Here is a 15480-nt window from a genome sequence, read left to right on the forward strand (position 1 = left end):
TGTTTCTATGATTTCACACATTGCTAGCATGTTTTAACTTGTTGCTAGCATAATTTAGCACATTGTTAACATGTTTCTAACATGATGTACCATATTGCTAACATGTTTTAACATGTTGTTAGCTTGATGTAACACATTGCTAGCATGTTTTTAGCATTATTTAACACATTGCGTACATGTTTTAGCATGTTGTTTGTGTGATTTAGCATGTCGATAGCATGCTTCTATGATTTCACACATGGCTAGCATGTTTTAACTTGTTGCTAGCAACATTGTTAGCATGTTTAACATGTTGCTAAAGACAGACCCGTGCAGTGAAGTCCACGGCGGCGCCTCGATTGAGCAACAGCGTCGCCACGTTCACGTTTCCATAGTGAGCGGCAATATGCAGCGGCGTGAATCCACTCTGCAAAAACAACCAGAAAAGGGGGCGGGGCACATAAAACAACACATGAGCTGTCCGTCAACATTCCTGCGATGCGTCAGAGCCACGTCACGACTTCATCTTGCTCTAAGAGACTGCATTAGCATGCAGCAGTCTCAAGATGAACGTATTAAAGATAGTTATGAATCTGAGCTCAGTGTGCCTCGAGGGGGGCTATAGTCCCGTATGAAGACTTCTGGAAAGAAACCTTGATGACTAACATATAAACACACATATAAACAGTAAGAGAGGTCAAACTCCTAGACACAGGCATGCAAACAGAAAAATATGACAAAAACGACAAATAAATGAACTCATAAATCATTAAAGATAAACAGAACATGAGATAAAGACAAACATTTCAGACGACAAACTGTTTAAATATGATGAAGAAAAAAGGGATAATCATAATCAAAGAAGAAGAACACCAAAGGAAACATAAAAAGTGCAGTATATAGATCATATCTGTAATCAAATCATGTCTGGACTATAAGAAGGTAAAGATTGTAGAGGAGTTTGAGTATGTGAAATTCTTGCCTTACCTTCCCATTCTGAAAGTCACGGTCCGATTTAATGTGAAAACATCATTTACAAAAGTGTGAAGAATATATTGACTGTGGGACACGTTCAAAGCTGGTGCAAAATCAAATATGCGATGCAGCATGCCGTGCAGTGCATTATTCACAAACCTTATGAATAATTCATAAACAAATAGAAATCTGAGAGCGCTCATAATTATAAAGACGACTCACTATCTTACACTTGATTTTGAATATAATGCGCAGTTAGCATTCATATGCCTACGACAATCATTCCATCAATATTAAATATCTATAAAATGCATAATCATATCTAAACATCATAACTGATAATGCTACAACAGTTTAAGAACATAATCTGCTGGATGTATGGATGTGGGAATCCAGCTAAACACATTTTAGCACAGGCTATATTATTAAAGAGCTTAATGCAATCACACTAATGCATGCTGGGAGTCAGAGGCAGATTCATGCCCATGTGACGGGCTTCTCTGGGCGTGTGTGCGCTTCAATAGGCAGCAAGCAAAGCCGATATGGGACAGTGTTGTGTTGTGCACTGGTTCATCTATTCTTCTACATAACTCTATAGGGGCTATATGTAGAATTCAGGAACCCTTGTTATTAGCGACACCGGTGGCCATTTAGTGAACTGCACTCCTCGTTCTCAAGAGACTGAACGCGATTCAAAATCTTTTCGTTCTTCGCTTAGGGGGAAAAAGACGTTTGAAATACGTGAAATACGTTACTTTTAATACTAGGGGTGTAAAAAAATGTATTCATATATTAATCGCAATTCGATCTTTTACCGATTTGAATCGATTCACAAATTTCAAAAATAGATTTTCTAAAGTGTTTCAATTTTTAACTTCACACTTGTTTAATGCAAAAATAAAATAAAACTTTCTTGCCTTGCTTTATTATAGAAGACTGTGTGTAATGGTTGGTGGGACGTTTGCCATTATAATTTTAAAATAATAATATCTTAATACAAACCTTAAGTAATATTGACAAACTATATATCATTTGAAAGCTTATAATCTCTAGTTTCCATTTTTGGTGACTGATTTTCAAAAGGAGGAGCCGTAATTTATCAATTTGCAACAATAATATTTTCATACTCCTAAGGCGTGTTCAGACCTTTATTTTGAAATAGCGATGAACATGAAAAATCACGAAAAATGGTAGAAACCTCAGTTTGTTTTCATGCCAAGAGTTCAAAAGATAGCATCCATTCAATTATTTTTTTTTTAAAATGGTCCGAAAATGTTTTAAATATAAAGAAAAAAAAAAAAAAATCCCCATTTGTGATTCGGCGGCGAGCTATAACGCACATGCATGTTCTTTGTATGTGTTTCTTAGAGGTTGAATTCATATCAAAATCTGCCAAACTTCCCATACTACTTCTGAATAGGATGTCTACTTCATAAATTGTATGAAAAATTTGGAAATAATGGTTCAGATCACTCAAAACACACATGGAGATGGCGGCGCCCTGATATGGGCAGTGATGGAGTCTGGTTGTCCAAGTGGAAGCGTTCGGTACTGCAGACACACACACTCTCACTGAAAGCTCATTTTTTGAGATATCAACCTAAAATTTGAAACACAACTTGTTCAGATTTGTGGCTTTGATTTTTCGGTAGCTTTAGAGTCGCCCAGGTTTTGAAAATATATATTTTATATAAAATAAGAATAATTATTTTTTTACATTGTACATTTCCATAAACTCAAACTTCTATAACTTTTTTTCTTTTTCACTTTCTTAATTTATTTCACTTCTACAAAAATCTGCCAGATGTCTTCTTTTTAAACAAGACCAATCTTACGTCTATATTCCAAAGCATTCTTAAATTACAACCATTTAAGTTCGAAATGTGCATTTTCATGTCTTTTCAAAAAAAGGGGGGAGACACTTAAGAGGTTAAAGGATTGGCTCGACTAAATATAGGGGAAAAACTAAATCAATTTCAAGGTTCACATTTAATTCAGTCTGATTTTTTTCTTCTTTTAGATCTATTAAACGGTGTACTGCAGTCAAATAAGAAAAGTAACACAAAACTGTAAACTTACATCACATCTATGCACATATCGAATCGAAATTTGATTCAAAATCGAGAATACCAAAAGATTCCCCTAGTTAATAGCGCTGGTCATTAATTTCCAACAGTGTTCGTTAACAATGTTAACAGTCATTCACATTACACGGTTATGATAGTTTGATTAGGTATATTTGAGTAGAGACATTACAGTAGAGAACGGCTCTTTTGCTGTTCTCCTGAACATTGTATAAGCATTAGTTTCATGTGAACGCTTTAGATTATCCGGGCAAAAACGTTCAAGTCCTTCACATAAAGATCAGTCTCCAGGTTTACATACAACCTATGAAGTCGGAGAAGATCTCGTTTTCACAGTTTCGTTAAAAGCTGTTCACACATTGGCAATAAAAAAGCGATTAATACATGGAAATTCGTACATATAGCCCCTTTAAGACAAATGGACCTAAATATATATATATATATATTTCTCTTTGATATTTGCATGTAGCACTTACAAACTACATAGCATGAACATTTCAGCTCAGTAGTTTTGCCTTGAAACAGTTGATATGTTAAAGTGCTCTTGTTGCAGCTTAAAAGCGACTATCGACTGAAAAATTAATTCATTATGAAGAGGATTATAGATCTGAGAGGATAGACACTGTCTATCTCTGATGAGAACAGCTCCATATGTGTCAATTAAACATCATCATCATCATCATCATCAATCACGACACCAGATATAACTCAAAAGCATTCTCATTCAAGCTATTTAATAAATAAAACTGTAATGTGTGGCGTGACATATGCAAAGGCTTCTGGGTGATGCTGTGGTGAGACTGAACACATGCAAAGGTCCAAAACAAATAACAATGCTGAGAAGTTAAAGAACAGAAAAACTCAATTCTTCATGCCAAAACGTGGACCAGATATGAACTCAATACATCAATAGCTTTTTATTTTCCAGAAAATTAGGAACTAGATAAATATCTCTACCTCAGTTGTCCTATTGACCATCATCTGTTGCAGGAAAACAGGGAAGGAAATATGTGTGTTATATTTCACTCAAACACATGTTCTCGGAGTCGGCGGCTGCATGCACAAGAACGAGGTCTTCATTTTCCCTGACACGAGCAAACCATACAGCTTTTCTAAACTCACATGAGATGACGAACGGTATGAGGTCACATGACCACACAAATCACATTATTTCAGTAATCCCTTCTATTAACACTTTCAGTCGCAAAATACATAAACCACAAATACGCTCGTGAACGCAGTGGTTTTACAGTCGCAGTCGTGTGAAGCTGAACCAGTGTTTGGGGAAACGCATTACCAGGTACATGAGTAAAGTAATCCGATTACTTTTCAAGTGACGCAGGCATTTACTCAAATGAATAGAAACAGTGAAATGCAAACTCAGAATATCACGCAATTAAATATGTAGAATAATACAAATGTACTTTATGCACTTAATCTCACTTTATTAACCGATATATTCGCTGCTGACTTTCGATGATCCAATTTAACCGTAGGAATAAGCAAACATGACTTCAGATAAACATCGCATTTGTTTATTTTTTAATGTAATTAAAGTGTTGAACTTTCTTCTCCAGTCATTTCACTGTCATTTCACTTCAGGAGTGAAAGGGCCTTTGCATGTGCCAAACATAGATTTGTGTTCTTGTTGTTGTTATAAAACAAACAAACAAGCCCAGCCAAGTGAGAAAAGTAATGCAAAAGTAATGTAATGCTTTACTTTCCATAAAAGTAACTAAGTAATCCAAATAGTTACTTTCTCAATATTGTAACGCATTACTTTTAGAAGTAACTTTCCCCAACACTGGCTGCATCTAAAACTTTAAAATCACATCTTATGAATAAATATGAAATAATTTATATATGCATAGGCATCTATAGGTAAAATATTAGGTATGAACGGAAACTAGCCAATGTTGATAACAGTTATACATAAATATTATCATTTCATATTGCATATAAGATATCAAACGTCTAAAATTCTATTTGATTGAATCTTTAAACAACTATTTTGGTTCTTTCAAACTAAAACTGGTATACGTACATTCTGAGCGCTTTTTCTTTTAACTAAAACGAAGACGTACTTACAGTCAAAATTGTCCGTGTTTAAAGAAAAATAAATACCTCGATAAACTAGCATTTCCCCAGTAAAACACACGCAAACACACGTCAGACATGCAGGCTTTCAGGCCGCGCACATTCAGTTTGGCAAGTGCATGCGGTTTCTGTACATTTACAGTCAGAGGATTGAGTTATGAATGTTTTTACAACTGATAAACATGGAATGGGTAAGTAGATAAAAGAGGGAGACCCGGATAGCGTCGGGATGGGAACACAGGACACAGGCACATTTACACTGGAGAGAGAAACAAACACAGACAGAAGATTTCATCTGGCACAACAACATCCTGAAAACACTGCGAGTGACACACACACACACACACACACACACAAGCACACACACACACACACAAACACACACACACACACGAGCACACGCAAGAACACGGACAACAAGATGCTGAATCTTTAAACCATCGGGCAGTGCATGCAGAGGCGGGCTTTGAGTTTTACACTGTGAAATGAGTACAATAATGATGTGTTACTAATTGGTCCTAACTATATGCCTAAAGGAGGAGTTCACTTCAGGATTAAAATCTCCTGATAGTTTACTCTACTCCACGTCATCCAAGATGCTCATGTGTTTCTTTCTTCAGTCGAAATTAGAAATGAAGGTTTTTGAGGAAAACATTCCAGGATTTGTCTCCATATAGTGACTTCAATGGGGTCCAAAAAAAAAATTCCTTGAATGTGTTACTCAAAACCTTCATTTCTTTTCGACTGAAGAAAGAAAGACATGAACATCTTGGATGACGTGGAGGAGAGTAAATTATCCTGAAGTGAACTCCTCCTTTAACAAAAACTACTATTTATTTGAACATTTTAAGTTTTTTTTGGTAACACTTTACTTGAAGGGGTGTGCATAAGACTGACATTACACCTTCATAATCATGACATGACACATGAAGGAGGGTTTATGCATGTTTATGACCACTGTCATTAAGTGTCATTCGCTCAATTATGACAATTTTAATGCAAATATGACATTGTTTGAGATGTCTTTGTAATGACACCTTGACATTACTAAGACAACACAACCTGTCATAAATATGTCATAAACATGACATAGCAGATTAATTATCAAACTTAAGAAAGCACTTAGCTTTATGGGTTAACATTACATTAAACTGTCATGTGGCTGGTTTTGACATTGGCTGTCATGAGGCATTATAACATTTTAATGACAAATTTAATGTGTACCACTGTAGTTGAGGTCAAGAAACATATTCATGACACAGTTATAATGCCTCATGACAGCCAATGTCAAAACCAACCACATGACAGTTTAATGTAATGTTAACCCATAAAGCTAAGTACTTTCTTAAGTTTGATAATTAATGTTTATGACATATTTATGATAGGTTGTGTTGTCTTAGTAATGTCAAGTTGTCATGACAAAAGACACTGACAGTTTATGACGTATTGGTTTATGTCAAGTTGTCATATTTGCATTAAAAATGTCATAATTGAGCGAATGACACTTAATGACAGTTGTCATAAACATGCATAAAACCTCCTTCATATTCATGACATGTGTCATGTCATGATTATGAAGGTGTCATGTCAGTCTTATGCACAGCCCTTCAAGTAAAGTGTTACGTTGTTTTGAATTAAAATACCAGTTATACTCTGTTCTGAATGTGTGAGTCACATGCAAACACGACTTCGGAGGCCCTTCAAACTAAGCACTCTTAAGCTTGAGTCTTCTTTCAGATCAGTGCAGAAGAATGAACATGTTTAAGAACCGTTACAAGAACCAAACGCCATATAAATCATTCAGTTCCAGTATTGGCTGATCGACTGATTCACACTCACTGTCATAACTCATAATCAGGGCTTGACATTCACTTTTCTGCTCTCCAGCCGCTGTGGCGAGTGGTTTTCCGAAGTTACGAGCCACTTCGCATTTTCACTGGCCACAATTTCGACATCGATACCAAAGGAAAAACTGCCATATAGATATTTTTTCATAATCTGGCATCAGGTTTATTAGGCTGCTGTCACTTTAAGAAATACACTGCTGAAATACACACGCGTTTGGCGGGTTGGCGAGTGTTAATGTCAAGCCCTCATAATCCTTCAACACATCCAAATTAAACTGCTATTCTGTGTATATTTCTGTAGCGCCGCCCATATTCACCTTGGACTGAACGTCTGCATTGTGGTCGTTCTGGAGCAGGAGCGCGGCAGATTTAGTGTCGTCTTTGCGGGCTGCGATGTGAAGGGCCGGCAGACGTACTTTACCCTTCGTGTCGTTCTCCAGAAGAATGGACACCACCTGGTTATGGCCTTGCTGGAGGGCGATGGCGAGAGGAGTGAAGCCGTCCTGCAACAGCACAAATGGGGATAACCTTGCGTTACGCCAATAATCCTGACCAGGGTTTCAAATTTGGCTACTAAATTTTAAGTTGCCGGCCATTCAGAACTTCTACTAGTCAAAAAATAAAGAAATGTACCAGATTAACAACATCATATATATATAGTAGTCAACATTTGAAGTGGATCAAAACATGAATTTTGAACAATACCCGTTCTTGTCTTAGACAACTTTGATTAACTTTTAAGATCCACTTCAAATGTTGACTTCTGTATATATATATATATATATATATATATACATACAGTATATATTATCAAATTTCGGTTTCATACATTTCTTTCTTATTTTTTCATTCGTACAAAACCCTGTCATCCAGCATCTCCTTCCTTCCTCTTTCATCCTCATCCTTTTCACTAAAAATGTGTTTTAGGTGGACAGATCAATAGAGTACGAAGAAAATGTAGGATGTTGGAAAATAACAATGTCTTTTCTGTTCACCAGATGCTTTTTAATCTTCGCTATCGCTTCAATGCAATGAACAAGCTCGCTGTTATTTGTTGCGTAGTGACGTGTGTGTTCAAGTAAGCCAGATATGAGCAAATTCTGCAATACATTGTATGTAATATATCATGACTCACGAGAATTTGCACTAAATCTGCGCATTTGATTTACACAAACTTCCCCAGCAAAGTGAGTAAACATAAAAACACGCCACATTGGCTCGTAATCTGACAGCGTTATTCGCCACAGTTGATTTTTACCCACATTTGGCGGGTGTTCATTTCAAACCCTGAGCCTGACATACTTACATACTCGTAGAAAAATAAGGTTTCAAAAAACCTGTTGGTAATCAAACAGTTGACGGCAGCCACTGACTTTCACAGTAGGAAAAAAAAATACTCAATGGCTGCCGTGAACTGTCTGGTTACCAAAATTCTTCAAAATATCTTCTTTTGTGTTAAGAAACTCATACAGGCTTCGAAAAACTTAAGAATTTTCATCTTTGGGGGAACTATCCCTTTAAGCACAAATCCTGGCCATTGTTGACTTCATTGGTCAACAATTTAGACCTCTTTGATATAGTGTTGAGTAGGGATGCACAATATATCGGCCACTATATCTGTTATCGGTATCGGCCGATAAGAAAATTTGTCCGATATATTAAAGCCGATAAATAATGTGTTATTTCCTTCTGACACGCTTCAGATGCGCACTGTTCAACATGAGGGTTTTCAATTCCTTGAAATATGATTGGAATCACTTTAAAAAAAAAGGAAAATACAGTAAAGTGCAACATGTGCAGCGCAAGTGTGTCATATCGGCTACATAAAACTATCATGAGAACATTATAATTGTGTGTTTGGGACGTGGCTTTTAATGGTGAGACTTTTGTTTTTGTAATCAGGCTCTAAAAAAATATATAAAAATTTGGATTTCGATTTATCGGCCAATATATCGGTTATCGGCTTTCAAATATAAAGAATTATCGGTTATCGGTATCGGCCAAAATGTTCATATTGGTGCATCCTCTTGATTACGATAGGGTTATTTTCCAATCCTAATGAGCCTTTAGCCCTAAAACATGTGAACGCAAATGCTTTTAGCTGTTAGTACGCATCACTGGTTGCAATGATAGTGAGAAATATACAAAGTTAAAGTCATACTTTTGCAATACTGCCATGCTACAATTTACCTCTGTTGCAGTGCTCTGGTTTCCACCATTCTCCAGAAGATATCGCACCACGTCTAAGTGGTTTTCTTGGGAAGCCATGTACAGGGGAGTGAATCCATTCTGTGGAAGATCAGATGTGTAATGGTTGTTGTTATATTGAGCACTTTTCCATGGATAAATGTCTGACTTGTTCCTACCTGAGATTGTGAGTTAATGTCGGCTCCCCTCTTGACCAGGAGCTTCACGACTTCTCCTTGTCCTGCGAGTGAAGCGATGTGGAGAGCGGTGTTCCCTTTCTGCCAGACAAACAAACACTGTCATCCGTTGAGCAGATCGCTCAGACATCGCTCTTTCACAGCGTGTCTACTTCCCACAACAGTACAACTTCCACTTTGACGTGTTTAAGTCCCTGATGTACTTCAAGCGGAATCAAAGAACGCACTTGACGTCATTTTCATCAAAATCAGGCCAAAATTAAGTTTGTTTGGAGGCTTATCAAAGCCAACTATCAGGACTTCAATCAGAGATCTCACTTATCAAACAAAATCTTCTAAAAAAGGTAAATAGATAAACAAAAATAAACCATTACAACAAAATAAAGTGCGGCAGATGCAATGACTGCAGTAACGTTAACCGTTGAAGCGATACTCTGACAAAGATATCGCTTTCCTTATTCAAAGTCATCGAATTTATAACTGACCTGAAGAATGAAAGCTGTATCAAATATTTGGATATTTCTGAGCAATATCATTCTCATATCCATGTGAAATGGCTCTATATATATATTAGATGCGCTGCAGCATTCATTTTGTGTAAAAAGATTGTTTTATTGATGAAATTAAACACTAATATTGTCTTTAATTCAATAATTCAAGCACCTTTTCATAAATATGTCTGTTTTCAAAGGTTTTCCAGGTCTCAAATTCAAGCACCGTGTACGAACCCTGTGACATTAAAGTGCTCTGTAACTCTCTACATCAGATCATTCATGTTGTCCTCGAGGAACTTTACCTTAGTTGCCGAATCAACCGGAGATCCTCTCTCCAGAAGCTCCTGGACCAGATCCATGTGTCCTTCCTTCGCTGCCAAGTGCAAAGCGTTGAGGCCATTCTGTGGAGGGCAGAACAAACCAGTCAATCTCCACCAAACACAGCAGAAAGTGGAGCAACAAGAAGATGAAGAATACCTCCTCATCCATTCCCAAGGTTACGTCTTTAAGACTGCTTATTAAGAAGAGGTAAGTCACAAAATTTGTTGAATGTTTGTCTGAGCAACGTTCAGTCTCCGAAGTGTGTATTATAGAGAGGTATTAAATAGTAGAGGAGCGTTGCAAGCTAACAGGCGATATCTACAGCTGGCTTCTGTAAAGGTCAGCGCAATCTTAAAGTCACATGTGGATCTTTGGCAGCCAATCACAGATGCTGCTCGAAGTCTTACTTTCTGCGACTCGCTTTACAAAACCTAATCTGGAAAACGCAGCATGCTTTCATTGTTATTTAGAGATAGACTACCTGTGGACAGGTATACCTATTCTTTATTACTATTGTATATTATATACATGTTTTATATTAATAGAAAAGCAATCAAAACTAGAAAATAACGCAAATGTAAGTATGTAGTGAATATGAAGTAATTACTTTAACATTTAAAGTCCCCCTGCAGTCAATTATTTTATCGCTTAAAACTCATCTTTGATCACCAAAATGATTTTTACTTGAAAACAAATGTCTTCATGCCTTAAAATATCGTGAATGTAACTCGACACCCTTGCCTCATTTAGTATGCGCGGTTCTATGAATATGCAAATGAGCCCCGCCTCCACTCCCTCAGCTCAGAGATCCACTGGTTGACGATCACACGTTGATCTGATTGGTTACAAGGTCGTTTGTGACGTCAGAAACACCAGCGATTTCAAACCGTGTTTTTGAGACTGTCTTTGGTTCACTGCAGTTTTAAGGAGGAAATACTCAGCAATGCTGTCGACTTATGAACTTACACATGGTGTGTCTTAAAGCGTATTAATAACACCACATAGACACATAAACAACATTAAACGCTGGAGTTTCACCACAGGGCTTTAACAGTTTTCCCATGTGCTCCTCTCAATCATACGAGGCGAATGATGAGTAATTGAATATATCATGTAACAAACACTGCAAACTGTCCTCTAGACCCAGTGCTCGGCTCAACTTACACCTAGCTCGTCTTACCTTCTCTAATATTGGCCCAAATTACAAATATAGTTTGTGATATTTAAACTGTCCTGCCCAATACAATTTGTGTACAGAAGTAATACATATAAATGTAAAATTTTGTTATTATGTTTTCATATTAGTTTATTAAAATAAAACTTCAGTCATCACTTACTCGCCCTCACGTCTTTGCAAACCTGAACGACTTTCTTTCTTCCGTTGGACAGGACATTTTTCTATTGTTTTTGTAAACTTTCATTGTATTATTTTAACAATTTATTGAGACATTTTAACCGATTATTACATTTAACAAACAAATACAACAACAAACAAGCAAAAAACTCTGAAATATATAAAAGATATACAATTATTATTATACATTTTGTTATTTGTTTATTTTTTAGGGTCGTTAATCGAGATTTGGTACTGTATCTGCATCACAAAAATAAAGTGGGATTCAACAAATAAAATGAAGGGGTTGAAATGATCACAGAATGTCTTTTCAGAACGACTGATTGCGACCACATGACCAAAACTTTTTTTTTTAAAGAACTCCCGATAATCGGTTTAACCGATATTTTTCCCGTTTTTTTCCATAATCGGTTATCGGTTTTGTAATTATCGGTTATCGAATTCACTGATAAATACGGGAGTTTTGTGTTCACAGGTAAAGTAACTTGCCTCCCTTCATTTGCAAATTAATACTTAGCAAAATTAGTAAAAAAATATATATATATTCGGACGTTTTATGACATACTATAAAAAAGACACACTAGTGATAGTGCACGTTATGCATGAGTTGTGTTTTGTATGCAAGGAGGGAGTGAGACTACAGATATAAAATTGTTAAATAAAGCTGTTTGCTCAGGGCTGTTGTTATCATTGTGTCAGAAATAGAAATAAAGCAATAAATATAAAGCTAATAATGTTATGAAAAATTTGATGTGTATAACGAAGATTTGAGGGAACATTTTATGGAGACGAACAGTTATGAAATAAATCCTATGAAAACAAAAATGTGAAATTCTGTTTATGAATAGAAACTGAAGCACATTTTGGAAAAACTCTTTTTATTAAAACTTTTTTAATAAAACTGCATTTTTACTCGATTAAGCTGATAATCAATGAGTTCACTCGAGACTGTCGGCTCAATGACAGAGCAGCTTTTCCTGAGATATTAATAACCGGCTGTCGTTGCCCTCCATGAAAGACCTTCACGTGTTAATGCTGGTCTTAAAAGCTGTGTTTGGGAACGTTCACAGACATCAATATTTAAACACAGGCTTGACTCTGTAATATTTTCTGGCGTCTTCAGTTTGTGTGGATGCAATCGGTCTTCAAAACTGCAGATATAAGACTGGAATCTCCACTTATGAACCATTCGTTTACTTGAAGAGTCCCTGCTGAATAAACTGGTAAACCTGCTACTGGTTTCACATGGTTTCTTTCCAGCTGGTTCGAGCTGGTCCACATACAGTAGTCGACCAGGAGTGTGTTTCCCGAAAGCGTCGTTAGCCAACTATGGTCACAAGTTCTGTCGTTATCATCAGTTCAACGAGTCGTGTTTCCCGAAACCATCGTTCCAACGAACATTCGCAAACCGCATCGCAGAGGTGTGTGTGTGTGAGCGACAGCTCTCGAGCTGCGGTTAGAAGAAGAGTTTCTAGTGTTCATGACATGTGGACTCAATAAATCCTTATCTTGAGCAAAATAAGCAAGCAGACATTCAATACAACCTGTGTCTTTTATTTAGAATACTTTCAAATGTCATTTACGTCTTTGAGTTTGTCAAGAGATTTAAAGCAAGACTCTAGTACATCAGAACGAGCCGATAATTGAATCTGGAAATAAATCAAAATAACTGAGAAAATTGAGAAATAGTCCTCAGATGCATGTCTGTAATTTACAGCAAAACATCTAGCATTAATTCCATCTCAAACAGATTCATTAAAAGTAGTTATTAGTAGTTGAACGACCATTTTGCAACAATATGGTTTCGGGAAACAGTCGTAGTTGATTTCTTCAACAATGCATCGGGTAGTGAAGTTGTGTCGTTGTGTCGTTGTGTCGTTGTACGGGAAACACACTCCTGATTGACTACTTTGACTGGTGGGGATCAAGGTCAACCTAACAACAGCATCTACTATGCTATCCTAAACAATGCTAGCCAAAGGAGGAAAACCAAAGGACATGTGACACCACAGAGCGACTGGTCCATGTGTTGTTTACGCACCACACACACACACACTGTTGCCACAGCAGAGCTTTTGCACTCGATAACTGCGCTCCTGAAATAGCAGCAAACACGCCGAGTGTGTGACGGAGCACGAGAAATCAGAGGCATGAAACAGAGTCAACAACAGGGAAGATAAAACAGCACAAGTTGTTGCATGATTATTGGTAGATTGTAATCTCAAGTCGTCCCAAACCTCATCTTCGGGAACACAAGTGAAGATATGTTTGATGAAATCTGAGATATTTCTGTCCCTCCGTTGACAAGCTACGCAACTACCACTGTCAAGAGCCAGAAAGGTAGTAAAGACATCATTAAAGTAGTCCATGTGACTCGTGAACGAGCGTTGCATATTAATATTTTGTAAATAAAGTGATAAAAAATGTGTTGTTCTTTTGCGCAAACAAAGCACTCGCGCAATATATTACACATTTTTGCTTTAAAAAATGTTTGTGAATGGTTGCAGTGACCCGGTTGTTCTGACGCTGTTGATGTTTGTTCTGTTCAGGGGTCTGTCTGTAAAAGGTTGAAAATGTCTTTTTAATCTAATAATCGACACAAAATCCTCTTAATTTAAACTCCAGTCAACGGCAGTGGAAAGCACTTTGTCTGGAAATACTGGTTTGCCAAAGTAAATACTTCTAGTACACAATACCTAGTACACTGGGGGGGAATAGTGTAGAGTTTACTTTGAAATGATTTTAACACATAAATTGCAAGTAAATTTCACAAATAATTACAATAAAAAGGCAAGTAACATTAAATGGAATGTAAAATGTAGAAACAACTTTGAAAAATGTTCGGTAACACTTTAGTTGAAGGGGTGTGCATAAGACTGACATTACACCTTCATAATCATGACATTACACAACTGTCATTAAGTGTCATTCGCTCAATTATGACAATTTTAATGCAAATATGACATTGTTTGAGATGTCTCTGTTATGACACCTTGACATAAACCAATACATCATAACCTGTCAGTGTCTTTGTCATGACAACTTGACATTACCAAGACAACACAACCTGTCATAAATATGTCATAAACATGACATAGCAGATTAATTATCAAACTTAAGAAAGCATTTAGCTTTATGGGTTAACATTACATTAAACTGTCACATGGCTGGTTATGACATTGGCTGTCATGAGGCATTATAACATTTTAATGACAAATTCGATGTGTACAACTGTAGTTGAGATCAAGAAAATATTCATGACACAGTTATAATGGCATATATGACATATTTTTGACAATTTATGTTATCTTGGTAATGTCAAGTTTTCATTACCAAGACACTGACAGGTTATGATGTATTGGTTTATGTCAAGGTGTCATAACAAAATGTCATATTTGCATTAAAAATGTCATAATTGAGCGAATGTCACTTAATGACAGTTGTCATAAACATGCATAAACCCTCCTTCATATTCATGACATGTGTCCCGTCATGATTATGAAGGTGTAATGTCAGTCTTATGCACACCCCTTCAAGTTAAGTGTTACCAAATATTCTTTTAGATTGTAGTTACTGAGCAATCTGTTGAACTCCTCTGCTGGTTTTTATGGTTTAACATACCAAATAATATCTTTAATATGGTTGATCATATTACAATATGACTGCGATTTGAAAAAACTACAGGATTTACAGCCAGTCAATATTTATTCATATAGAAGATTACAAAAGTGATGTCCACAATGTCGATTGTTTTATTTGTGATGATAACGCACTGAAATATGCCAAATTTCTGGCTGTCATACACAGAAATGATGAACACATGCAAAAACAAGAGAGAACCAATTAAATATTAATAACTTTTAGTTTTTCAATGCTTTGTCATAGTACGATAAAACCTGTAGCTGTAGTTTGTGCCGAATCATTTTATCAGACAAATACCAAGTT

The 15480-nt window shown here is 36.5% G+C and overlaps 2 protein-coding genes across 12 annotated transcripts in view; one reads left to right on the top strand and one right to left on the bottom strand.

The window, feature by feature from the left end:
* camk2d1 (calcium/calmodulin-dependent protein kinase (CaM kinase) II delta 1) overlaps nucleotides 1-15480 on the top strand; it is a 381234-nt gene that overhangs the window by 292636 nt on the left and 73118 nt on the right. The window lies entirely within an intron of this gene.
* ank2b (ankyrin 2b, neuronal) overlaps nucleotides 1-15480 on the bottom strand; it is a 287922-nt gene that overhangs the window by 194664 nt on the left and 77778 nt on the right. For 5 of the 6 annotated variants that reach the window (XM_056272303.1, XM_056272304.1, XM_056272305.1 and 2 more), the window contains exons 3-8: nucleotides 10163-10261; nucleotides 9349-9447; nucleotides 9173-9271; nucleotides 7300-7485; nucleotides 3996-4019; nucleotides 308-406 (exon numbers count right to left, since the gene is read on the bottom strand). In XM_056272303.1, the coding sequence (XP_056128278.1) occupies nucleotides 308-406; nucleotides 3996-4019; nucleotides 7300-7485; nucleotides 9173-9271; nucleotides 9349-9447; nucleotides 10163-10261 (606 nt within the window). The remainder of the gene's footprint in view (nucleotides 1-307; nucleotides 407-3995; nucleotides 4020-7299; nucleotides 7486-9172; nucleotides 9272-9348; nucleotides 9448-10162; nucleotides 10262-15480) is intronic. The other variant, XM_056272302.1, reaches the window with a different exon arrangement.

This window comes from Rhinichthys klamathensis, unplaced genomic scaffold, assembly GCF_029890125.1.
Source record: "Rhinichthys klamathensis goyatoka isolate OS25496 unplaced genomic scaffold, OSU_Roscu_1.1 h1tg000334l_1, whole genome shotgun sequence".
NCBI lineage: Eukaryota > Metazoa > Chordata > Actinopteri > Cypriniformes > Leuciscidae > Rhinichthys > Rhinichthys klamathensis.